Source organism: Paramisgurnus dabryanus, chromosome 3, assembly GCF_030506205.2.
Source record: "Paramisgurnus dabryanus chromosome 3, PD_genome_1.1, whole genome shotgun sequence".
In the NCBI taxonomy this organism is placed as follows: Eukaryota; Metazoa; Chordata; class Actinopteri; order Cypriniformes; family Cobitidae; genus Paramisgurnus; species Paramisgurnus dabryanus.
In genome coordinates, this window is record NC_133339.1 from 4,396,892 (window position 1) to 4,424,023 (window position 27,132).

General features: G+C 37.4%; 1 protein-coding gene across 3 annotated transcripts in view; it reads left to right on the plus strand.

The window, feature by feature from the left end:
* The first annotated feature begins 12,772 nt into the window (after positions 1–12,772).
* The window catches only part of LOC135734158 (choline transporter-like protein 2), a 35,892-nt gene continuing 21,532 nt past the window's right edge, over positions 12,773–27,132 (plus strand). The window contains exon 1 of one of the 3 annotated variants that reach the window (XM_065253049.2): positions 12,773–12,900. In XM_065253049.2, coding sequence (XP_065109121.1) covers positions 12,870–12,900 — 31 coding nt within the window. In that variant the 5' untranslated portion in view covers positions 12,773–12,869. Of the gene's footprint in view, positions 12,901–22,224; positions 22,373–27,132 lie in introns of those variants that run through there. The other 2 variants (XM_065253050.2, XM_065253048.2) reach the window with 2 other exon arrangements.

The window sequence follows — 27,132 nt, forward strand, 5'->3', positions numbered from 1 at the left end:
TATGTTTTAATTTGCTTTACTGAAGTTTTAGATCTACATGGTTAACTTGCATTTCAGTGTTCTCAACTAATAATATGATTATTAAAATATAGTCATATATCATATAGATATAACATATTATATATACCTTAGTATAAATATCTGTATTTATGTACATATAAGTACATTTATTTGTATTATATATGAATACTATTGTTATTATATGCTTTAATGATGTATACCACTGGTAAATATGTCAGTTAAAAACTTTTGCCACTCTTCCTTTAAAATACACAGATTATATCAAAATTCCACTCTATACAAGAGATGCATAATAGAGAGGAAATTGGTATTTAAATGGAATCACCTTTTGGGACAAATTACTTTGAAAAAGGAAATGAGACCTTATTTACCATTCGCACCAGTATCATGAAACATCTAATAATGTAATTTGTTATTGTAACCTTGCACAACCATTTTCTTCAAATGAAAGTCAAGTTTATCAGTGTTCAGCCATTGCATGTCATGTGGATGATGTTCAGATGTCCCACATACAGTGGTGCATTCTCAGTGTGAGGAATTCCTTCACCTATGGAGGTCTGATTATTCTACGAAAATACCTCCTGCCAATAGGTAACAGAGGATTGTTCAAAGTGTCAGACACATTTCAAGGAAAGGATCCCACTAGACACATGTCTCTCCGTGGTGGGGAGACACCTTGAATGAACAGAGCACATGAGTTTTAACTGACACAATGGACTTTGTACAACAAACTTCAACCAGATACAGGTGCTCATCTTTCAAAGACTGTTACAGTTACACATGATGTATGGAGACCAAAGAAGTCCACCCAAAATGACCCCTTAGGTACTCTGACAGTGACCCAAGGGGGTCAGGGGAGGAGTTGTAGGACAGGTGGACAAGTTTTGGTTTTGGAGCTGGACCATAAAACAATAAAAAACACATTCTGTGTATATTTTTGAGAGACGTGTTGTCTCTCTCCACAGGGGTCACGGATACCCAGGAACTGATCTGTATTTCACCCCCTCTCTCTTCTCCTTTAAGGGTTTGGTTACTGGAAATATACTAAACACATGTAACATTGGATATATCATATGTTGTGAGGCTACAAAAGGTTTCATCTTCATGTTTGGTTTCAATTTAAAGGTGATGGTGCAATGGTTAAAAAGGTCTAATTTCTATAATACTAAGAGAAAGTGTATCAAAGTTTAAAACTTAAAGACATAATCTGTACTCCTGCGAGGGGTGTGTAAGGGTGGATTCACTACAGTGGTTCAGTCTGTAGGAACGCCGAAATGACTGAGAAATGTTAACAGCAAGATATTATAAATCTGTATATTTCTGGTCAATTTTCACCCTTCTGCAACCTATACCAATGACGGAAATAAGTGCAGTTATAATAGCAAAATATGTGGGAGAGCATTGCTAGAATATAAATATATTGAATTGCAATATGTAGCGTTTCAGTTTTAACACTAAATCAAAAATAAACAACAGATTTGTAAATGAAAAGGTTTAATAACAGCACTGACTTAAAGTTACAATTGAAATGGTTACACTATAAATGCATTAAAATGGTACTTAATACAAACAATTAACTGTTTCCAATGTATGTGAAATATTACCTGATAAGATAGAGAACAGAGAAAGAAAGAAAGTTTAGAAGAAAGAGAATCACCATTAAGAACTGGAGTCTTGGCCTAAAGGCCTAACCCAAGAACTCAGGTGAAGAAGAAAAGCAGAGGGCAGAAAGCAAATGGCAAATGCCAAAAGGCAAAAAGCCCAGAGCTCATGAAGACCAAGACCTTTATTCTCTATCCATTGACCATGTGACTAAACCTAACATGATACATTCAAACTGACCAATCAGAAGACCACACCTTTAACCCCCACTGTATTGAACAAACAGCTGTAACAATAGTCTTTGTAAGCACAGGAATGCAGATGTTATAGTATGGAAATGGGGGTTGTGACAATTTGTGACAAAGTAATCAATTCCTATATTTTTTATATTACAAATCTCTATATTTTCAATCCTACAAATCCGCCCTTGGCACCGTGGGCCACACGTAAGAAGACCCATGGTGACATAGTTCATAAGATTATGCTTGCAGTTGTGTGCAGTGGTCATCTTCAGACTTATTGTCCAAACTTGTTGCTGATTGATGAGACTTGAAGACGTCCTTCTCCTTTCAGCCCTGCATGAAAGGCTTCATCGAATGGAATTGCACCTTTCATAGTTATGCAGATTTCCATCGATACTTCACACCTTCACAAGAACAGGCCCTGAAGGGGGACTTCACTTTTGTCCTTCTCTTTGAGGCAACACCCAAGATGTGAAACAGCAGGAATCCTGTGATTTAAGCAAATGGCACAACATACAGCAAAGCATATGGCATTTGTTACTCAACTTTTAAATGGTCAGATTGGTCTTCAGCCTTAAATCCCTGTCAAATACATAAAAAACATGGTCAAGGTGAAAATAAAAGAAAAACTAATAAAAGCTCTTGCAAATGTAAATGAAATGCTTCTTTTTAAACTTAACAAATGTTAGTTTTAACAAACCACTTTGTCATAAGAAGCAATAACAACAATATATTCAGTGTAACCACATGATATTTAAAGATCTTAATTTTCCAGTATAACCAATATAAATGAAATAAACAAAATGAGAACAAAGAACATGATAGTTTTAAATGTCTTACATAAAAAGCAAATTAAATGTCAAAATAATAGCAAAATTAATGAAATTATTACACATAGAAAATAACTCTTTATCAAGATTTGATACATAAAACTAATCAAACTTTTTGAAAAGAAACCAAAACAGATGCTTGACATCAGACAGTTTAAAATAATAACTGATGTGAAGCAAATTGTGTTTGCTATGTGATTGTATTTAACTGAGGCTATGTGTGAATACCATACTGCAACAAAGGTGAGAAAGATAAAATTGTGATGCAAATTTGGTCCTGTTGTTAAAACAGGGAGCCAGTTTGATATTATAAGTATGAGATTGTAATCTGGCTCTGTAAATTTCTCACACCAGTATTTTTAGTTAGGAAGCATGGTAAAAGTGCTACTGGATCCTGTTGTGAGGTAAAACATTTTCATTAATGCAATTATATAACACAATGTAGCCACATGGCATTTTTGTGCTCCTCTTTAGGGTCTTACTGCAGCTATACAAGGAATAGCAGAGTTTACCACTTAGGAGACAAATCTTTCAACATAGAAACACATACAACTTGAAACTGGTAGACAATTTCAAGAGCAAAAGTTAATCCATTAACACAAGACAACTGGTCTAGAATACATGTAGCTTCAACAACCTATCACTTAAATGTTTTGTCAAACACTTACAGTGGAAACAGTCAAGTGTTTTAAGAAATTAACTTCATTAGCCTATGTGTACATACAGTACAACAAACAACTAGAATTTGTGTTCTATAGAAACAACAATGCATTACGAGCAATTACAAATCAGAAAATGCAAACAGGATCATCTATGATAATGTTAAACACATGCTAACTGGCTGCTAAGCACTAGCAAGTGAGGTTAACAGCTGGAGTCCTTGCATGAACAATGCAGTCAACTCAGTAAGAGTTTTACCTGCAAAACCAGATTGCTTACATCTGCCCTTAGAAAGTGATTTCCTACATTTCAAATAATAAGGTGGAGGTCTGCCCCTGCCCAGTGACCAGCACTTCTCCTCTGTATGGCCTATTTTATGACAGGAATTACAAAGCCTGTTCATTTTGCCACCGGGTTTGTAGCTTGGTTCTCCTTGAGCTTCAGGAGGTCTGTGACTCTCTAATGCTTCTTTCACACAATGCGGTTCTATTCCAGCATGTTGATGCATCACCCCAATCACTGAAATAGGAACACTTTTCTGGGTTCTGGAAAATACATTCTCTTTAGTACAAGTAGCATCTTTTTTAGTCCCATCGCTGTTAAGCGTTTGGGGAGACTTAGTGTCTCGTACAATTAGTTTAGCCTTTACATCCGCAATGATGTTTTTATACTTCTCACACTGTTTAGCCAGGGCTAACTGCTCAGATGATAGTTGATCTATCTGAGTTTGAAGATTTTGGATCTTTGCCTCTGACTTTTGTAATTCTGCGTTTTTGGTTCTTAATTCATCACCTTTATCATTCAGGATTGACTCAAAAATTCCATTATTTTTACGTAGCTGCTTGCACGTCATGAAATTCAAAGCCTCAATGATTTCAGCATGTTTGGATTTTCTTTGTTCACTACCAACTGTGAGCCACCATGTGAGAATATCATCAGTGGTAGCGTAGTAATCCAGACCCTTTCTATATAATTTAGAAAGTGTAGGTTCAACTTTCTCGCTCCATAAAGCAAACAATATATCATTACTTAAATTAATCCCTTCCATCCCTGAGGAGATAATCTGAAATAATCTCTAACTGTACAATGAAAATAGGACTATTTAAGGTCCTTCTAATTTCTGTTTCATACAATTCATGCAAATGGAGATTTACTAACCATGCCATGAAACAATGAAAACAGACTTACCCACTGTGTGGTCAGAAGGCCTTTAACCCATTCACAGGATTAACTGTGATAAAGTCCTCATTTAGTTGATCAAACAAAGTAAAACTCAGAAAACTCACTTCAAGGGATCCCGGGTTTCGGCACCAAAACTGTAAGGGTGGATTCACTACAGTGGTTCAGTCTGTAGGAACGCCGAAATGACTGAGAAATGTTAACAGCAAGATATTATAAATCTGTATATTTCTGGTCAATTTTCACCCTTCTGCAACCTATACCAATGACGGAAATAAGTGCAGTTATAATAGCAAAATATGTGGGAGAGCATTGCTAGAATATAAATATATTGAATTGCAATATGTAGCGTTTCAGTTTTAACACTAAATCAAAAATAAACAACAGATTTGTAAATGAAAAGGTTTAATAACAGCACTGACTTAAAGTTACAATTGAAATGGTTACACTATAAATGCATTAAAATGGTACTTAATACAAACAATTAACTGTTTCCAATGTATGTGAAATATTACCTGATAAGATAGAGAACAGAGAAAGAAAGAAAGTTTAGAAGAAAGAGAATCACCATTAAGAACTGGAGTCTTGGCCTAAAGGCCTAAACCCAAGAGCTCAGGTAAAGAAGAAAAGCAGAGGGCAGAAAGCAAATGGCAAATGCCAAAAGGCAAAAAGCCCAGAGCTCATGAAGACCAAGACCTTTATTCTCTATCCATTGACCATGTGACTAAACCTAACATGATACATTCAAACTGACCAATCAGAAGACCACACCTTTAACCCCCACTGTATTGAACAAACAGCTGTAACAATAGTCTTTGTAAGCACAGGAATGCAGATGTTATAGTATGGAAATGGGGGTTGTGACAATTTGTGACAAAGTAATCAATTCCTATATTTTTTATATTACAAATCTCTATATTTTCAATCCTACACTCAAAAACAAAAAAATACAACATCTGCGGCTGCAAGCTATTAACGTGCAGACTGGAACAATACAAATATCAAAGAGGCTTGTGATTGTAGTGCTCACTTCATTTGAGGTAAGTCATCATTTTTCATCCCTGTTAGATTCAATTTTAAAGCCTCGATTGTATGAACAGTTTGACCCCATGCTGCACGCGCACCCGATAGTCATTCAATGTTTACAAACCTTGAAGGGGTCTATTTACAACTTATAACATCCAAGTGAAAGATATAATACCAACTTGTCAGGAAAGTTAGTTGGAAAAAGGATCATCCCCCTCCTAAAAATGACTCGTAAACCCAACCAGGTGTAGTTAATCACCTTCTCAATAGCACACAAAGCCAATTGACCTTCAACTGTGATCAGCTGTGGTCATTTTGATTAGCTCAGCATGAAACAAGCTTTTCCTGAAGCATTTCAGTCCTTGGTAGAGCAACTGAAGAAAACAATCAACTACTGTATGGGTGGCAAGGCATTGTCAAAAGATCTCCGGGATAAAGTTGTGGAGAGGCACAAGTCAGGAGATGGATACAAAAACATCTCAAATGCTTTATCAGTGCCTAGAAGCACAGTGAAGTCTAGTATTAAGAAGTGAAAGATATTTGGTACAACACAGACCCTCCCTGGGTCAGGACGTCGCTCCTAGTGGTGGGCAGAGCGAGGCTTCGTGAAACACTGAAACAGTTGAATCAATTGTGCCGTATGTTTCGAGGCTTCGAAACATCAATCCGAAACCGCCTCCACAGTGACACCTAGCGGTCGTTTGCATGTCTTTACATGAAGCAGCCTTGACAAGATTTTAGACGAGCGCTGACAAATTGTATCCCACATGTTGTTTGATTGACACACAAGTGATAGAATGGGAGAGTGGATAGTGCTCTCGACTCTCATTCGTAGATCTTAGGATCGAACCTGGGAAATGTATGTGTACGTCATCATAATAAAATAGTTTTGTTGTTGTTTTAACATCTGTTTGACACGTACATGAGCTTTTAGGCTCACAATTGTCGATAACTAGGCTATTCGGGTCTATTTAATGAAAAAAAAAATAGAATAGAGATATAAATAATAAGAGATTCATAAAATATATCAAGCCATAATATGCCACATTGTTTACATATAAAGATCTTTATTCAAACATATAAATTGTTCTGTGTTGATAAACTCAACCAGCTACTTTTTTACATATCATTTCTCCAGCCTTTGAAAACATTCTCACACAAGGGACACTTGCTGGCATGCATTTTTTGTTAGTAGCCTAAGTGTTACATACCTATGAGGAAAAAATACTTCTTTTCAGTAATTTATAGTATTTGATCTTGCCAAAAACGCATCAATGAGGTATTGTCAGTTTTGTTTCCTACCCTGTCAGTTTAAGATTCGAAGCAGATTCGACAGGTACGCCACCTTTCGAAATACTTGTGAAATGCACCGCTTGGTGTTTCGAATCACTTCATCACGTGACATGGGTGTTTCGAATCACATTTCGGAGCAGTGTTTCGAAACATTTACGCTTCGGGATCTCGACACAGTGTCGAAACGTCAGTTTCGCGGGAGCCATCCCTAGTCGCTCCAAACTGGATGAAAGAGCCAGGAGAAAACTGGTCAGAGAGGCTACCAAGAGGCCTACAGCAACTCTGAGACTGATCATTGTGTGCATGTGACAACAATATCATAAATTCTCCACAAATGTGGCTTGTATGGGAGGGTTGCAAGAAAAAAGCCACTCCTCAAGAAAGGCCACATGCAGTCACGACTGAGCTTTGCCAAAACGCACCTTGAAGATTCTAAGGCCACGTGGAAAAAGGTGTTATGGTCAGATGAGACTAAAATTGAATTATTTGGCCTCAACACCAAACGATATGTCTGGCGAAAATCCAATACAGCTCACCATTTAAATAACAACATCCCTACAGTAAAGCTTGGAGGTGGTAATATCATGTTATGGGGTTGTTTCTCTGCAGCAGGGACTGGAGCACTTGTCAGGATAGAAGGGAAAATGGATGGGGCAAAATACCGTCAAATTCTTGAGGAAAATCTGCTGCTCTCTGCCAGAAAGTTGTCAATGGGAAGAACATGACAATGACCCAATGCACACAGCAAAACTGACCACACAGTGGTTGAAGGAGAAAAAGGTGAATGTCTTTGCATGGCCTAGTCAGAGCCCAGACTTAAACCCCATTGAAAATTTGTGGAATGACTTGAAGACAGCAGTCCACAAACGGTCACCATCAAATTGAACTGAACTGGAGCGGTTCTGCAAAGAAGAGTGGTCAAATATTGCAACGTCTAGATGTGCAAAGTTAGAGACATATCCCAACAGACTAAAGGCTGTAATTAAAGCAAAAGGTGGCTCAACAAAATACTGAAACAAAGGGGGTGATACTTTCTGATATGTTGGAGTTAAATCTTTCACTTGGATGATAGAAGTTACACTGAGTAAATACAGCTGAATGAAACAAAAACTGTGTCTGTCTTCATATCAGGCTGCAAAGCAACAAAATGTGATTATTTTAAAGGGGAGTGATTCTTTTCTATACCCACTATATATTCCCTTTAAATAAACTGAAACTGAATAAACCTTCACTGTCAGCTATACAGAAGCACTACAATTTCAACATTGTCATGTTTTTATGATTGCTTTGGGTAGGCCTAAAAATGTCAGCTTAAAGGAGTAGTCCACTTTAAAGATGGGGTCCATTGACATAAAAATACTATGGTAAGTCAATGGGCCCCATCTTTAAAGTGGACTACTCCTTTAAGTAAAACCATTTTAGCATTGAAGGGACTCCCATATGGCAAAAAATACATTTCTCTGCCCAAAAATATAGTTTAAATAAATACATTTTGTAGAAAGTAATGCACAATTTAATATATTTTTTAATTTGGAAATATATTTGGTTTTAACCTTCAAATATCAACATATTTCAAAATGTATTTCAAGGGCAAGCAAATACATTTCTAATTTTACATCTTATATGGCAAAAATGTATTTTAAATATATGCTAAATACAAGTTAATTTTATAAAGTATATTTTTAAAGTTGAAACTATATTTAATTTGAACCTTTTTAAAACTGTTATTATAGGTTTGTAACAAAAACAAAGTTTTCCCTTTCAATGCAACGTGAATATATTTCCTTGGACTGAAATATGGAGGGCTAAATATATATTTTTAATAAACAAGTATTTTATTTACATAGCTTAATAGGGGGTTTCAATTTTTTTTTTTTTTTAGTAAAAACGAATCCGTGGAAAGACGAGGAAGCGAAGAAAGATGAGCGAAACTATCATTTAGAAAATGCAGATATACATCAAATGCAAAGAGAAATACATACGTTTTAAAACTATGACAACATTTTAAATTGGTTAGTACTTGTTAGTATGATCGTTTTAAATAATTTACCTTAGCGTTTGAGACGCTGCTAACTCGCTGCTCGAGATTTAGAGTGAAAAGGAAAAGTGTGTTCAACTTCGTCCAAAGAACTGACCAACACCTAGGCTGTGGCTAGAAGGGATACAGCTAAGGAAAGAGAAAGAGTTTTCATCCCAATCCTACCTCCAAACCTAATCCTAAACATAACATTTAACGGGATTTAGGCCGTACATGTATCATATCTAGCCATAACCGCTTTTGTTCATACTTATCCTACCCACAAACGTATCCCTTTACCTAACATCTCGTGAGATTTGGCCGTGGCTGTATTCCCTCTATGGAGACCAAAACCGACCTACGCCTACGCTTCCAGATAGACAGACAGACAATTTATTCCTGCCAATGGAAATTCGCAAATTTCCCTGGAGGACCTACGGCTACTAAAATAAATTAAGTTAACTATTACACAGACAAAAAAGTAAATCTGTTAAAGTTGGCAGAAAACGATTAAAGGCAAGATTTGACTGTCACATTGGTAGTTTTTGCAGTGGACAGTCGAACATTGCATTCTTTTATTCCACTTTGAGTTCTCTTGAGTTCTCTTTCGTTGCCATTGTCTGTGCTGTTACTAGGGTGACCACCTGCTAATAAGCCCAAGGGGGGGACAAGGGGTATGTTCGAGGGACAATGTGGGACACTCCCTGGCGCGGCGGTGCCCCCACCCCACGGGCAGATTAATTGATATTGGCAGGCCCGGGGTGGGTAATCGGGAGAACCGGGAGAATTCCCGGCGGGCCGCTTCACTTTTGGGCCGGTCGAGTTTTTTTTTTGTTTGTCACGTTAGTGAGTCTATCTTCAAATGAAACTTCACACGTTTTGCATTGACACTGCAGCGCGCAGCCTCTGCATGGATTGTACCTTCTTAAGGAGTTTTCCCCTCCCCTCCCATAGAGTTGGTTCGGTCCATAGCACGTCCAAAAAAAACTTTTCTCCGGTAGTCTGGGCCGGCCCTACCGTAACAATACGCGTCTGAGAGGAGGAGGGCGTAAAAAACAGGTTGAAGAAAAAATACATTGGAGGAGGATGCTGCCAAATGTGCCAAACCTACAGATTTATTTACAAGAGGACAAACAAATGTGACAACAACTTAAAGAGAAATAAGCCTAGTAATGATTAGCATTAGCAAAGTAATTATTCGGCTAATACCGTTGTCAAACTATTTACAAGCCAAACATTTTTTTGTTAAAATATTACCCTTTTGTGTATACATGGCGATTCATAGACTTTGCAAATATTGTGCAAGCAACTTCTGAGCAGTCCCCCGCTGAAAATGAGGAGGCCATGAGTAAACAATATGAATTAAAGTTATTTAACCCTCAGGTTGTGTTCAGAACCCTATAACACCTTTTGTTTTCCCAGTCAAAAATGACCAACCTAAAAAAGCTTATAAATCACTTGTTATGCTATATAACCAATATTGTATTCAATATTTTTGTCAAATTGTTTTCTTTTTTAATTAGGACTTTTATATTTCTATTTGCATTAATCATCGGCCTCATAGCATTAGCAATGCAAATAATTTATCAACCTTTCCTTGTGGAATACACTATAAAAAGGGCTGGGTTATTTATATATTTTATATATTGGACAGAACCCGCTGCTGGGGTAAAATTGACCCAGTGCTGGGTTGTTTTAACCCACCTGTTGGGTTATTATAATCCATGGTTGCATAACAACAACCTAACATTGGGTTATTTTTAACCCAGCATGGGGTAATTTTTAACCCAGCATGTGTTCTGTCCAGAATTTACCCATTATGGGTAAAAAGTAACCCAGCCTTTTTTAGAGTGTAGAGGAATATTTTTGTTAACTTCTTAAGTGAAATATTATTTAACTTTTCCATTATTTTGTTGAACCATGATATTAATAAAAACTATGGTAAGAGCTGAACTGTTGCTTTATTTATCCAATTTGAAAAAAGTACTAATTTGGAATAACACTATGGAAAAAGTGGGCCGGTCTTGGGCCTGAAACTCCCGGGCTGAAAAGTGGTCCCACTCCGGCCCTGGATATTGGTTTACCCATTTCTAGCACATAGGTATACGGAGTATACCCACTTCTTTATTTGATGGCATGGAGTATAACCCACTTCTACTTTTTAAAAAAAATGGGGGCATAACTTAAGAGTATACCAACTTCTCCAGGCACCACTACACCACTGTGGGCATTACATAAGTAACTCGACTGATAGCCATATGGTGGGAATACACAAAAGCTGAGAAAACAAGATCAGAAATTGTATTTAATAAATACAAAATTTGGTTGTCTTTGTAAACGTTTTCTTGCATTTAGTACAGATTTCTAAAATTCCCCAGTCCCCAGTTCGTCAAAAAATGACGCGAAGGGTATACCCTCCGCGTAACATATTGACGCATGGTCAAGTGGCGTCAAATATTGACGCCATGGGGTGAGGATGGGCTGTTTTTGCTAAGTCCTGTAAAACAGCAAGCTTTCTTTTTTTACATACTGTATGTGTATTAATAAAGTTGCTTTACTTGATTTTAAATAAACTGAAAATAAATAAACCAACACTGTCAACTATGAGAGAACTACAACACTACAACATTGTTGTGTTTCTACCATTGCTTTGGGTATGCTTTGCTGCTTGTTGGGTAAGTGAGTGTTAATATAATAAACATCTAAATAAACAAACGTATTGTCTGATGTTGCGTGATTGATTTCATATGAATTCATGAGAACAATTTCATGCGAAAAAAACAAAATTTGTCAACTGAAAAAGAAATTAATTTGGCTGTATACTACTACTGCCTACGAGGCCCACCAGATGGCGCCCACCGGTTAAGAATTATTGATATACAATACTTGCACCAACCTTTTTATTATTGTACATTAACAATTACAATAAGGCAAAAACATAATATTAAGTCTAAACGAACAAAGCACAGTTTTAAGGAAGGTGTAAATAAAAGACAGATGAAATAAATACAAACATAAAATAATAAATAAAATAAAAACGTCAGGGTCTTCTAAAAGTTTAAAGTCCTTTAACAATTTAAATAACCTACTTACTCAAAGATTTACAGTAAATCCGGAATTATTTTTCAAAAACAGAAAACATGTTTTCATCTATTTACATTTATGAATGTTGTGGCTAGAAGGATAGAGCTACGGCCAAAATCTCGCCGGATAAGCTCATACCCCAAACCTAACCCTAAACATAACAATTCACGGGATTTAGGCCGTAGCTGTATCATATCTAGTCAGAACCGCTGTTGTTCATACTAATCATAACCCCTAATTAACCCTAAACCTAACATCTTGCGAGATCTGGCCGTAGCTGTATCCCCTCTAGCCAGAATCCACCATGCAGTCCGCCATTTTGGGGTGAAAGCGCCTCGGAAGTCCATAGCATAATCATTATGGTTTCTAAAAAGCAGAAACAGTTTCTAAAGTGACTTGTTTACGATTACACCAAAGAAAGTGTCAAAGCTTTTGTAGTGGACCGGACCGCCGAACATCGCGTGTTTATATTCCACTTCGACTTTTCTTCCGTTGCCATTATATCTGTGCTGTTGTCCAGTTGGCAGTTTCACCCCACAATAGCTGCCGGGCTACCGAAGCGCCACCTAGTGACGGTTTCCAAAAAAGCATCAGAGTTTCGCCTCATGGGAAGTCAAGTTTACTGCTATTTTAATATTAATCAAGTACGTTAAATCAGGATTCTATTGCCCTTTTAACACCTTTGTCAGAAACGATCATACTCAGTGGATAGGTGGGCGTAACTGTCAATCAAAGGACTGTCAGGTCTGCTATTGGCTGGGCTCTGTACCCGCCCAAGTGTTTTTTTTTTTTTTTGAAGACTCGTGGATTCCCTTTACTCTGCAGTTTGTTTCTCATGAAGAGAGAAGCATGAGCACTGAAGTATAGTCCGGCACAATTCTGAGTATAGTTTAAAATATTTGCGCTATCTCTAAAATGGAGGTGATGGACGAAGGACCCAAATACGGCAAGTGTATTTGCGTGTTTTGTTGTGAAAGTTTGAGATTGCAATGAATATGGGAACCTCATAATATTACTAAACAGAAATCGAAAGGGATTTAAATAACTGTTGGTATATTTATACTCATGCACCGTTGCCCAGCATATAGTGACAGAAATCTCAGCTAAGTTTCTGGATTTACGAGCTGTGTTTGAATGTATATCGTGTGGTAAACCATTTTGTATTGCATTGTGTATCGTTAGTGGTAAAGGATTGTGTGGTCAAACAACGCCAAAAATATCTGTTATTTAAAGCTCCAGTGACTTCATCTATTCACACTTATATTTTGGGCTTTTCTTGTAAGTTAACTACATCATTAGCGCTATTATTTATTCTTTAATTTTAACAAACAGTTCAAAAATCATCAATTCCTTTACTTTCTTTTATATTTGCTTGGTTTATGTGTGACCACAATTAACCAAACACGCGTTACAAAGGTATATGGGGCTAGTATTATGATTACAACAAAGACAACAATTTGTCAGATTATAATTACAAGAGGTGTAAATATGTTTCCTTTTTAGTAGGTGGGCGTGTTTATTACAGTATATACCTACTGTATTTCCAAACCTTGTCATGTTACAACAAACCATCACAGCAATTATACAAAAACTTCACATAGATATATGAACCTACGCAGCTGTTGGGTGTTGGCCATGCCTTAAATCCCTCCTTGGCATTTAGACTGTAGACACAGAGGGGGAATTGTGGTTGTTGTAATTGCTTGCACATGCCTGCTTGTCTATCTGAAAATGTCCATTGGGTATGAACAATACAAATGGAAATACTTATAGGATATACAATAAGCAAAATTTACATTGTATTAGTGAATGACTCAGACATGTTTACATTTATTTCTTTTGCAAGTCATTAGTTAACATTTAGGAAGTGTTTCAATTATATTGGACTTTAGCATAATGAGACCAAAACAATTGGTCTCAAGCATCCTCATCCTCTATAAAGCATTTTTATTTTTTACATGCATGCTTTTCTTCCTTCTTTTCTTATGTTAATCCAGCTGTCTTAAAGGTCACTTTCTTTCTGATCCAATTTTTTTAAACCCTAGTTAGTGTGTAATGTTGTATAATAATATAATATATAATAATATCATAAATAATACCTGTAAAATGATGAAGCTCAAAGTTCACTGCCAGGCGATATATTTTCTTAAATAGAATTTTCCTTTCAAAGCCTACAGCGAATGGGCGGTTTCCCTCTACTTCCTGCTTTAATGACGTCACTAGAACAGTTTTTTGACTAAACTCCACCCACAGGAATACGTCAGTCGCAAGCTAAGCTAACGGCAAGCTAAGCTAACGGCAAGCTAAGCTAACGGCAAGCTAAGCTAACGGCAAGCTAAGCTAACGGCAAGCTAAGCTAACGGCAAGCTAAGCTAACGGCAAGCTAAGCTAACGGCAAGCTAAGCTGCTATCGAATCACAACACACTAAACAAGCTGCACCATCAGAACTCCTTATGTGTTTCTGAAGGAGGGACTTCATAGGACAAGGAAGACATCAGCCTGTTTTTAGGACAGCGAAAACAGCTGTATAGAAATAAGTAGATTGTATGAAAAATACCGTGTTTTTTTACACGTGAAACATGAACACATGTTATATTGCGCACTAGGGATGGGCATTCGATTAAATTTTTTTAGTCGATTGTCGGGAGAATTAACGATCGACTATCAATTAATCATTAATATTTTTATAAAAAAAAATTAATATTTAACTTTAATAATTCAAAAATGTTGAATACAAAAATACAGCGTGTTTTCCTCAATGAGACCTTTATTACAAATCAACTTGTGGCAAACAGTTAAACTACATTTAGTTAGACAAACGGAACATATATGCGCTTGAATATGCGGTGCTCTAAAGCAGCGGAACCTGCAGCTGCAAGTCGCATTCTTAAACCGAGACCTCATTTGTTCCAAAAAATCATGACCTCTTTATGATTATTTTTTTGAAATCAAAACGGAAGGTCACAGATAACGGAGTATGGTGTCAAATATTGCACCCTGGTGGTAAAATGTTGAATTGCTGCCACACAGTGAAATTCATTTAATTGCTTCAAGACACACGCTACGCAACGCAACCTGCATTAGATTAAAAAAAGTATTTGATTAATCAATAACAAATTAACGTCATCGATTAAATTCTTAACGATCAATTATCGATCATCGATTAATCATGCCCATCCCTATTGCGCACTGTTTACGCAATCAAAGCTTCAAAAACACAGAAAGAACGAGACCTTTAAACCCAGTGCTAAGATTTGATTGGATTGTCTTGTCATAAACATTTGCCTCAGTAAAGGGTTCATAGCAGCGATGCGTAGGTTTCCCATCTGTTTTCATTTATACTTTTGCGTCGTCCGTGTCGACGTGCAAACGCACGCGCAGACCACTGGTAGGCAGTATCCACGCGTGTAACCACAGTAACAGTGCGATCAGATCTACGTGTACGGCAAGCTGTGTGATTGGTCCACCAGAATCCCTCCCGTCAGGTAAAAAAACTGCGTCATACGTATTTCCGTTTATTTACTTCCATCATTGCTGGTCTTATCAAATCATACACAAAAAGTTGCTGTTTCTTCTTCGTTTGTGGGTTAACTTTCCAAGCTTCTTCTTCTTTGACGATCGGACTGCTACTGTGGTTACATGTGTGGATAATGCCTACCAGCGGTCTTGCGTACGTGTTTGCACGTCGACGCGAACGACGATGCAAAAGTATAAATGAAAACCGACGCGGAACCTACGCCGTAGGACCTATGCACAACTATAACGGCCCCTTAACCCGTAGAGCTTACGCACGACTATAAATCGGGCTTTAATTGTATTACTGGTTATAACAGCAATGCATAATGTTATGCAAATCTTTTTTTGGTCAGAAAACATTAAATTTGTTTTATTAACAATAAACTTTGTTGTTTTATCAGTAGTTTTGGGTTCCTGTATTAAAAATAGATTTATGGTCAATAATCTATCTTTCGTAGTAACTTTATCCCCTACAAGTAGGCCTTCTGTATGCTGTATTGGCATTGCGTAGTTATATATATATATATATATATATTTTTTTTTGTTGCTGCAATGCCTATTGTGATAGGAGAAATATTGTAAAACTCAGCTTGAAAGGAATGAACTTCTGCTTTGCATTTCTTCTGTATTTCTTGTGATTTTTCTCCTATTTAAAACTGTTCCCATATAGTATAACACTGGCAAAGGCATACAAAATAGTTTCATTTTTGGGGGAAAATGTCCTGTATGTTTTGTGATGTGACTATTGCAGATCCATGTCAATGCTGAAAACTATATATTATGCAGCCCTACAAGTATGGCTGCTTAGAAGTCAAGGGATGCAAAGTTATGGGAGGCCTGGCCACACGTCTTCCCAAATTAGAGCGCATGTAATTAAATGGTTGAGTATAGGATGGTGTTTTGCAAGATGTAATGTATGTTTCTGAGCTGTACTTATGTGCTATTTTTGCTACTTTTGGCCTACGACAAGAGAAATTGAGTACAAGAGCAGCTGTTTTAAATCATGAAAGGATAACTTTCTTTTATACTCGGCACAAATTTTCAGGCATGGCAATGTTCAAACATAGCAGGCAAAGCTCCTTTTATCAGTTTTTATGAACTGTATTAACAGCACTACAATTACGCTCAGCTTTTGAAAATACAAATGTTTGGACATGCCTACTCATTGTGTATACACAGTGTTAACAGATTCAGTGTATGCTTATACATTCTTGAAGTATTTCTTTATTACATGTACATTCATGCATTTGGCAGACGCTTTTATCCAAAGTGACTTATACAAAAAAATACATTTTTTATGTGCATGTGTGTTCCCTACAAACACATAAACAGCTTTCCGCTGCTAACACAATGCTCTACAGGAGCTTTTGCATCCAATAATTAATTCCAGATTGACTTTAACATTTTTAAGTTATTTGAAGGAATTTAGTGAAAGCTTTTGGGAAATTCTGAGTAATCCAATTGTTTACTTATTAGTGAGTCAACAGGAAACAGCCAAGGTTTGTTTCACATGATGTTTGGGTTTCTTATTCTAATTTCCTCACAGAAAGTGTTTTGATTTTAAAACCCGACTCCTTTTAGTCAGCAAAATAACATTTACAGTAATATGTAATCTATTCTTTAGTCTCTGTAAGTCTTTTTTATGGCACTACCAGACTTAGTGATTTCCTTACTGTAGCTTTCCTTCCATTAGCCCTTATCAAATATGGAAGTGCTATTGATTTGATTTCCATTGCTCTTTAAACATGCATAACTCTAACGGCCACACCATTTAGACATTTACTCTTATGTTTCATGTTACAGTAGTACAGCACAGCGTTAGCAGCGCAAAAGGTCATGGGTTCGAACCCAGGGAACACATACTGAAAAAATGTAATTTTATCCAAGTCATTTGGATAAAAGCATTGGCCAAATGCACAAATATCCTGTTTTCTAAACACAATCTGACATATGAAGCTCTGATGCAAAAGTGAGTCTGACATGTTCTCTTGAAAATGATTTGTTTAATAGATTAGGTATTTCTGAATGGCCTGAGGCCGGGATTAAGTAGATTTTAAAGGTCATGTTCTTTCTGATCCCATTTTTCAAACTTTAGTTAGTGTGTAATGTTGCTGTTAGAGCATAAATAATACCTGCAAAATGATAAAGCTCAAAGTTCACTGGCAGGCGATATATTTTCTTTAACAGAATTAGCCTTTCAAAGCCTACAGCGAACGGCTGGTTTGGACTACAGCCCTCTACTTCCTGCTTTAATGACGTCACTAGAACAGTTTTTTGACTAAACCCGCAGAAATTCGTCAGTCTCCAGCTAAGCTAACGGCAAGCTAAGCTGCTATCGAATCACAACACGCTAAACAAACTACACAATCAGAACTCGATACGTATTTCTGAAGGAGGGACTTCATAGAACAAGAAAGACATCAGCCTGTTTTGAGGAAAGTGAACGCAGCGGTATACAGATAAGTAAATTGTGTGAAAAATACTGTTTTTTTTACACGTGAAACATGAACACATTATATTGCGCACTGTAAACACAATCAAAGCTTCAAAAACACAGAGATAACGGGACTCATTTTATCATCTCAAAACAATGTTAAAATGTTTTATAGTATAGTTTGTAAATAATTGCTTGTGTCTGATCAATGTCACAGCGGTTTAAAATATTGTTTCGAAGAAAGAAGTTCCGGTAAAGGTGACGGTGGTCTGACCTTTATAGTGATTTATAAAGATTGTGTTGGCAACCTTTTAAATATGAAAGTTGTCTATCAAATCATTATAATGTGACTAGCAAGTTTACAAATGTATTTAATAAAAAAAAAAAATGGAATCAACTGAAGTGTCCATAAAAGCGTTTTAAGAATTTATATCGTTTATTTTGTAATGTATGTTTAAAGTGACTGGTGCTTTGTAAAATTGTCTTGTTTTAGCAGCTGAGATCATTTTCAGATTTAGTGTTGTTGCCGTGAATCAGTTAAGTCTGTAGACCATTGAAGTCAAAAATATTTTCAGTCATCATCACATGCTTAACCCAATGTTGACCTTCACAGTTCATTAACAGCACATAAAAGTAGGCTGCGTCCGAAAACTCTAAATTACTGCCTTCTGTGGCAGCATTCCAAGGCATTAAGGCATGTCCGAATCCAAAGTTATGTTTACTTCCTGACTTCCGAGATCTTGACGCACAATTCTATGTGTGTGCGCGCATGGAGAATGTGATTGGTCGAGCCTGGTCGTCACAGCTCGCGTGGAAGCAGATCCCGACCAGTGAACAGCTGCATTCATTTAATTTCGTAACCAAAAATGTGAGCTGTTTAGCATAGAGGCCAGAATTTTTATTTACAAATTAAAATACATTAAATTGACGATTAGTTTCGGTCCATGGAAAACAAAGCTCTGACGTTCCATTGAGGAAGAGAGTCAGTCGTGTTCACGTGGATAATAATGACCAGTTCTCATGATCAGCTAAATTTTGGATTCTCAAAAAATTTAAGTTCGCAGCATAGACTCGTTCAAGAGTTTTGCTTGAGGCAGGTAGTGGAGTCAAAAAGTTCACTTCTCCTGAATTGCTTGTAGGTATAAAAAAGTGGAGAAATATGCTTTAAACAGATGTTTAACGGGAGCGTCTCATTGGTGTGGCTGTTTATGAAGTGCACAACATTGTTCAATGGTCAGTAATGTTGTTTATTTAGATGCTATTCAGTTGCGGCTGGTTATTTCAATAACTGACTTGTTGCCAGCCGGCTCGTTATTGTGGGGAGTCCGAAACGTGATGCTAGACGAAACTAACTATGATTGGTTGTTTGACATGTCGGTCAAACAGCCTCGTGGGTGTGCTTTGTCCAGAAAAAGCAGCGGAAAACACCAGAAGCTAGACTAATTTGGAATGACGAATATAGACTGCACTGCATGTTGCTTGGTTATTTTGTTCAAAAGTATGGTCAATCTAAGTCTACACGTCATAGTAACTAGGAACTTTGTTTCTAAACACAGCTGCCCAACTGATATTTTTATCTAACATGATATCAGTGAGCCTGACTGAGTTTAAGAGCACTTTATTTGGAGATCATGTACTTTAATGTAGTGTGGGTGAAAGTGCAATGTTAAAATAAAGTTTTTTTTTAATTAAAGAAAAGTGGATGTTTGTATGCAGCCTATATGCTGTCAATTATAGTTATTAGAAAAAATATCGGAATCTGTAAAAATCTATATTGAGGGCATGTTTACACGAGAACGCTCGAGGGTGAAAACGTAAAAATATTTCATCGGATGTGCCTTTCGTTAACACGGCGATGAAGTTTTAGGGGCTTAAAAATGCGAAAAAGTGAAACCACCCTCCAGAGTGGAAATCTTAAAAACAATCTACCGTCGCGTTCTCGTCTAAATAGTAAAAACGCAAAAGTCTGCTCACGGTGGCTCTCGTCGCGTACGCGTATGCGCCAGTTCAGGAAAATAACAAACGTGGGATTATTTCTATACGTCGGACCTTCAAGTTGCCATAGCAGCTCTGATAAATATACAAGAGTCTTTCCAGCAGTTGTACGAAATATTCACAGCTAGTATTACTGATCAGAGAAGACGCATTCATTACCTCAGTCAAACTGTTGATGCGCCAATTCGTCGGAGGCAAACCAGACGGCTTTGGACGAGACCTGGGAGAACCAGGAAGAAGGTTGTACGCAGGCACACAGACTTGTGCTGCGTCCGAAACTGCCTACTTCAAACTATATAGTACGCGAAATGCAGTAGGCGAGGCGAGTAGTATGTCCGAATACATATGCTGCGTCCGAAACTGCCTACTACATACTATATAGTACGCGAAAAGCAGTAGGCGAGGCGAGTAGTATGTCCGAATACATAGTATTCGAAAAACAGTATGCGAAAAGTACCTGGATGACCTACTACGATGGACACTTCACTATCCCATGATGCCCCGGACGAGGAGTTATCCAACGAAGAAGAAGAGGCACGCGGCTGTTTTCGCGCTGAAATGACATGACGTGATGACGACGTATGTCACGTGATGTAGCAACATGGCGGATGTAGTGCGTCCGAATCTCATTCATACTACCAGGATTCATACTATACAGTACCTACTGTTTTAACGCCAAGTAAGTAGGTACTTCATCTAATTCAGTACCTACTATACAGTATGCGGTTTCGGACGCAGCCCTATTATTTGAAAAACCGTATGCGAAAAGTACCCGGATGACCTACTACTTCCGGATAGATTTTGCAGTGTGCATACGATGGACACTTCACTATCCCATGATTCAATTCAATTCAATTTTATTTATATAGCGCTTTTCACAAAAGTCAATTGTTTCAAAGCAGCTTTACATAAATAGAAGCAGTGAAAAGCACAGAGAAAATTATGCCCAGGCAGAGGAGTTATCCAACGAAGAAGAAAGGCATGCAGCTGTTTTCGCGCTGGAATGACATAACGTGATGACGACGTATGTCACGTGATGTAGCAACATGGCGGATGTAGTACGTCCGAATCTCATTCATACTACCAGAATTCATACTATACAGTACCTACTGTTTTAACCGAAAGTAAGTAGGTACTTCATCTTATTCAGTACCTACTAAACAGTATGCGGTTTCGGACGCAGCCTTGGTAGTGTTGTGTGTCAGTGCTTCACATTGCCACCCAGCTGCCTGGAGTGCATACTACATCGAATATCACACACTTTTGCGTCACCATGTGCACGCAGATTTCCCCCTCAAAACGCTCGTATAAACGTGGAATAAAAAGTGATAACGCAACGCCACTTTTGTGTTTTCTTTTCAGATCGTTTCCATGTTAACGTAGCTGACAGGTCACACCTACAGAAAAAAACGGAAATCGAAATCGGCCAAGAAAATTGCAATCGGTGCATATATACACAACGTTTTTTTTCATCTTAAAATAGAAATGAACAACACAGGTCTGGCTAAGCTTGTGTTCCTACAGTTCATGTGGGAACAAACAAACAAGTAAAATGGATGATCTTGAGTGCACTGTAAGTCGCTTCGGATAAAGTGTTGCGCTTTTTGTGTATCACCCTTTATGAGCAGTAATAGTGCTGCTGCTTTTATCTTAAAAGAGATGTTATCATTTTTCCAGCATACTGGTAATGTAACTCCGATATGCACACTTTAATTCCCTTTCCAAAGTTTGTAATATAAGTGCACACTAATGGTACGTTCACACGGGGCGTCAACGTTAGCGCTACTCGTTTACTTTAAAATGGGTGACGTAATGCGTCGGCAAACTAAATTGTGGATCCATCGGCATCATGTCACTGGCGTTGCTTGCGGCAGAAGTTGAAAGTTCCTCAACCGTTCAAGCGTCAATGCAGATGTCAGCAATCAGATCACCTTATGCAAATAACCTAGTGCAGAGCCAGCCTATTATGTCTATGCAAGACCTGAGAATAGAGGAGCATGTGTTGCGGCCTCTGTGATTGGCTGTGGGCCACGCTTCAAAAAACGCTCTCCATCAAGCATTAACGCTGACGCCTCGTGAATGTACCATAAGTGTCGTCACGCCTATCTTTTAGCCCCCTGTAAAGACACAAAACCAACACCCCATATCATCACACATAGCATTACAAGAATACACAAAAGTTCAACTCAAAGTTTAGAGTGTTCAGAAAATAAAGCTGCGTCTTTGTTTGAAATAGGGCAGATCTGATTAAATAGTGATTTGCATGCATTCATCTAACCTGCAAACTGAAGACCTGTTTGATACTGGTTTGACCAGTTTTCTACAGCAGCTAGTTTTATTCCAGGGAACAGGAAGTGATAGTTAGTGAGCTGTGCGATTCACTTTCACACAGAAGGAACATCAGATCATCAGATAAACGCAATATAACTTAAATCAGGATGCCTGAGGAGGAAGATGCTTACAAAAAGACCGGTAATGTTGATTTGATTGTGTGCACGCCTGTATGTTTGTTTGTTTGTTTGTTTGTTTTCATTCTTTTGGGTAGTGTGGGAAACTCCTTATCAAGCCTTTAACAAAACTGAAGCTGCTTATAAAGACTAGTTACATGTAAATTTGATTTATTTATTACTTTTACATGAGTAATAAGATTAATTTAGTGATTAGTGCCATACCTTTGTTTTGCAGTCAGCCTTATTTAATGAAATGACATGGGTTTATGTTAGAAATTACGTGTGAGTGTGATTTTTACTATACATCCACCAACTTTTGGTGCATTTAAAACTACTGCTGTGCTTTGCTTTCGTCTCATGAAACTGATCTTTAAACTGGCTTTTTGTATGCATGACAATACACTGTGGTGCCTGTGAACTAGAGCACTCAGCCTTTGAAAGACTCCCTTTAGTGGGTGTGGATGTTTACAACAAACTGAGATGGCACACAGCAGAAAATCCAGTGTCATTACGTTCCCATGAAGCAGTTGAGGTTGAATATGTTTAAGAGATCAACTGCAACTTTCTATGAGGAAAGAAATTCATGTAAAAGTGAAGGCAAGCAAAATTTGATGACAAGATGAATGGCATTATTGCACCTTGCTGTTTTTATATGAATAAGAGTATGCATTATGATGTTGATCAATGTGTAAAATTGTTTTCACACCTGAGCAGAGCAAATTTTCAATATGTTGTAATTGTCTGTTACTGTAAGTTAACCACAAAAATGTGGTTAAAAATAATTCTGGGGAGGCAACATCTCCAAATTTTCCAACAACAGTTTTCCAGTGTTTAAAAGTAAGAAGATTTCCACATCTGGTTTCAGTTTAGATCTGTTCTGTTTAGAAACTTTATGGAAGTATAGTGGCACCAGATTGTAGTAGGACGTGCACTTTAAGTTTGAGTTTCATAGCATTAGACAAGAAAATCAAATGACTTTTAAATCTTTTCTAGATTCACTTCTCTGAGCATTGTGAGTCACAAGTGAATGTGTTAGTCATATCCCTCACTGATTCCAGTAACACAAGTACTGTAATGAAACCAGAAAGTATCCATTCCACTCAAACTTAAGTTTTTAGGGTGCTTTTTGTGTCTCTGGTGCTTCCACACTCATACAAACTTGGAAAAAATTAATCCATGCTGTTTTGAGTTAGCTACAGGTTTCTGAATGTCCTCTGCCTTGGGTCTCAGATGTTTACATGCATACACATTCATTCTTATTTGTATTTATCCTTATGTTAGCATATAAAATGGAGGAACAAGTGAGTCAAATGACATCACGATTTTTGACAGTGCTGTTTGGATATTATGTATTATACTACTGTACTGCGTGTTTATGTGTTTACCGGAACCTAAAGCGTAGTCAGGGCTCGCAAAATTTTTAAATCCCTGGTAGCCCTACGGGCAGGCACTCTTTCATTTTTGGTAGCCCGAAATGAATACAACTAGCCCGAATAAAAAAATACACTGTTTAATGTAGAATATTGATAAATCCTGGATTTCCATGTAAGCCAACTATTTCTGCCCATCCCCAGCTAACAATTTGGTTCCCAAAACGTTCCCATAACATTCGTTTTTGGTTTCTAGAATGTTATTTTCCAAGGTTTTTGTTTGATAGCAAGAAATGTTTTCTTAAAGAAAATAAACATTCCCCTAATGTTATTTTTAGGTTATTTTAACGTTTCCCTAACGTTAGAATAATTGAATTGTTATACCGTAAAACTTCAAATAATAGCCCGGGCTTTTATTTTCCCAAACCTATCATCACACCAGGCGTCTAAAAGAGACAGGCGTCTATAAGAGACAGGCTTTTAATTTAATTGTTCCAGCATGACAGCAGGAGATTACCACATATTACGTTTTATTTTTAATTTGAATGTGTTTAACAAATTAGTTTGTGTAATAACAACAGTCTTAAATTATTGGCAGTATAAATAAAGCAAACAAGGATATGTTTTTTTATTGGTTGTTGTGTGAAATCTTACACGGATACAACAGTGCTATTTTCTGATTGGCTATTGTGTACCCTCTTTCTCTTTTTTTGTATTGGCTCGCTCGACTAGAACTCTAGGGAAGACGGGCTTGATAGAGAGAGAGCGAGAGCAGTGCGGCCAGATACATTTTGGGCGCTGCAGCATATTAAATATGATAAATAGTGTTTCTGCGTGAGAAATACAATGTGTGGCGGGAGTGCATACATGACAAAAGACTGAAAGCCCGGCTATTATCAGTGGCCTCAAAACACTACCGGCCCACCGGCAAAAGTCCCGTCTCTCCCGATTGCCACTTCGCTACTGTCATCATCACTTCAATCCTTGCGACGAAGCTTGTTGTGTTGTCATAGTGATGAGTAATGGAACGACTGCGTCTGTCACGTGACATCTACCGGTAAGCAAAAAAAAACTTTAGCGTGTTCAATCTGCACCATAGAACTGTCTTAAACAGACTATCTGACGGGTTTTAGAAGATTAAATACAACCCGAAACTAAAAAACAGACCAGGCCTTTATTTGAGACAGGCGTTTATTTACCCAAACCTGTCGTCACACCAGGCGTCTAAAAGAGACAGGCGTCTATTTGGGACTCGGCTATTATTTGAAGTTTTACGGTATTACTGAAATATTATATGAATGTATTATAACACAGGTTATTTTTAATATAATTTAATATAATAAAATACCTCAACACATCACACATTGTATTTAGATAACATTATTTTATCAAATATATAAACAACCAGTGACTTTAACACAATATAGAAGACTTAAAACAGATATTTATTAAAAAGGAATAAACATTTAATTCCCTTTAGGTTAACAGATCTTACCATAGCCGTTTATTTTCACTAGAATAATGTTAGACTCTGAGGAAAAACGAAATTATAAATAAACATTATATACACTTTAGGTGAAATATCTTACAACTGCTGTTTAGTCACCTATCTAAAGCTTCCAACATTATATTATCTTAACTCTTTCCCCGCCATTGACGAGATATCTTGTCAATTAAGAGAAAACGCTTCCCCGCCAATGACGAGATTTTCCGTCTTTCCGCAATACCGCTATTATCTCTTCCGCAACTTTTTAAACCCGGAAGTATTGCCCTATGGCAAGCTGCTGCATGTCCGTGTCTGTTTTAAAGATCGCTCTGAATGGGATCTCTTTGAAAAGTCCGACACAAAAATTGAATTATCTCTGCTTTTTGCTCAAAATATGGTGTTTTTGCAAAAACCTACCCATATTCAAAAGCTGATTGCAAAAGAACCACTAAAGGTAGGATGAAACGTTTTTTTTTTTGTTTGAAAGCAGAGGGTCTGTTCTTTCATTTGGTATATTGTATGTTTATATATTTAAAGAAGAACATTTTCTGGAAGGCATTAAACTTTGGTGAAAATCATGAAAAAAGCTGGCGCTGGCTGGCAACTTTTTAAAAAAACGCTGGCGGTGAAAGAGTTAATAACGTAGACGTGTCAAATCAATCGGAAATCCCTGAAATAAATTTTCCTTCTCACATATTTAAGTTACTAACTGAAGAAAGAAAAAAGAAACACTAAAACAATGTTAGTCTATGAGGTAAAAATGAAATAACGTTGTTATTTTTTTTTAAATGACTTGAAGTCATGCTGAGCACAAGAGCAAGCAGGTGCTCGTGAAGAGCGAAGCCGGGAGAAGCGCGTTCAGAGGTTCGCGCGCATTTCAGACGTGCACATCAAAGGATGGGTTTATTTATGCTTTCACTTTATTTTCTGACAGTTTCACTTGTTACGTGAGAATAATGACTGACAAGAGGACGCGCTGCCGAAATACATACAATATAACTACCTAACTAAATCTGAGACCAAGCAAAAACATTAAATTATTATTTCTTCCCCAATTTAGGCCGACGAGCAGGGCGGAGATACATTTCGGTAGCCCGACAGGAATTCACAATAGCCCCGGGACGTCGGGCTAGCGATTTTGCGAGCCCTGCTCATATACAGTGTTACGACATAATAAGGTCAGATTGTATATTATATTCTATTACCAGATGTTCATGCGAAATCATATGTAAACAACAGACTATATGTCTATATTTCATGGATTATACGCATTTGTGGACAAAAATGGTCATTGGATATATTCTATTAGACGGTTTTCACAGACTTGATTCGATTTGCGACCGTTATATCAACACCTCGTAAGAAGTCCCGTTTATATTCTGCATGTTGTCATCTGGACTTCTGTCACTAAATACCACATTTATGATGCTAAAGCATCTGTATCTTAATAGCGATTTATAGTAATATTAATATCATTCATGTTTGTAGACAGTAGGCTATATGGATATGGTTAGTAGCGTTAAAAAAAGTGGACATCATCCCGCCCACAAATTGGTGCGCGTCGAGGGGGTGAACTTGTGTGTTTTAGCAGTCATTTGCCATTGAGAATGAGGTGGCTAACCACTATGCTCATAGATATGTATATAAAGGCTAGATGGCTCAAGGCGGAGTCAGCTGTGTCGTCACTTGGCGGCCATCTTAGGTCAGTGCTGCCATAGTGCTGCTCCCTGCTGCTGTGGACGGAAGGTGAGTGACATACGCCAACTAAAATGCTCGTAACTTGCTGAATTCTTAACGGATTTACAAACGGTTTGGTTTTTTACAAACGTTATTAATGTGGCTATAATTATGGATGCTTTAACATGTTTCATGAATTTTTTATTTATTTTTAGTATACGTATTCAGTGTCATAGGTACATCTTTGAC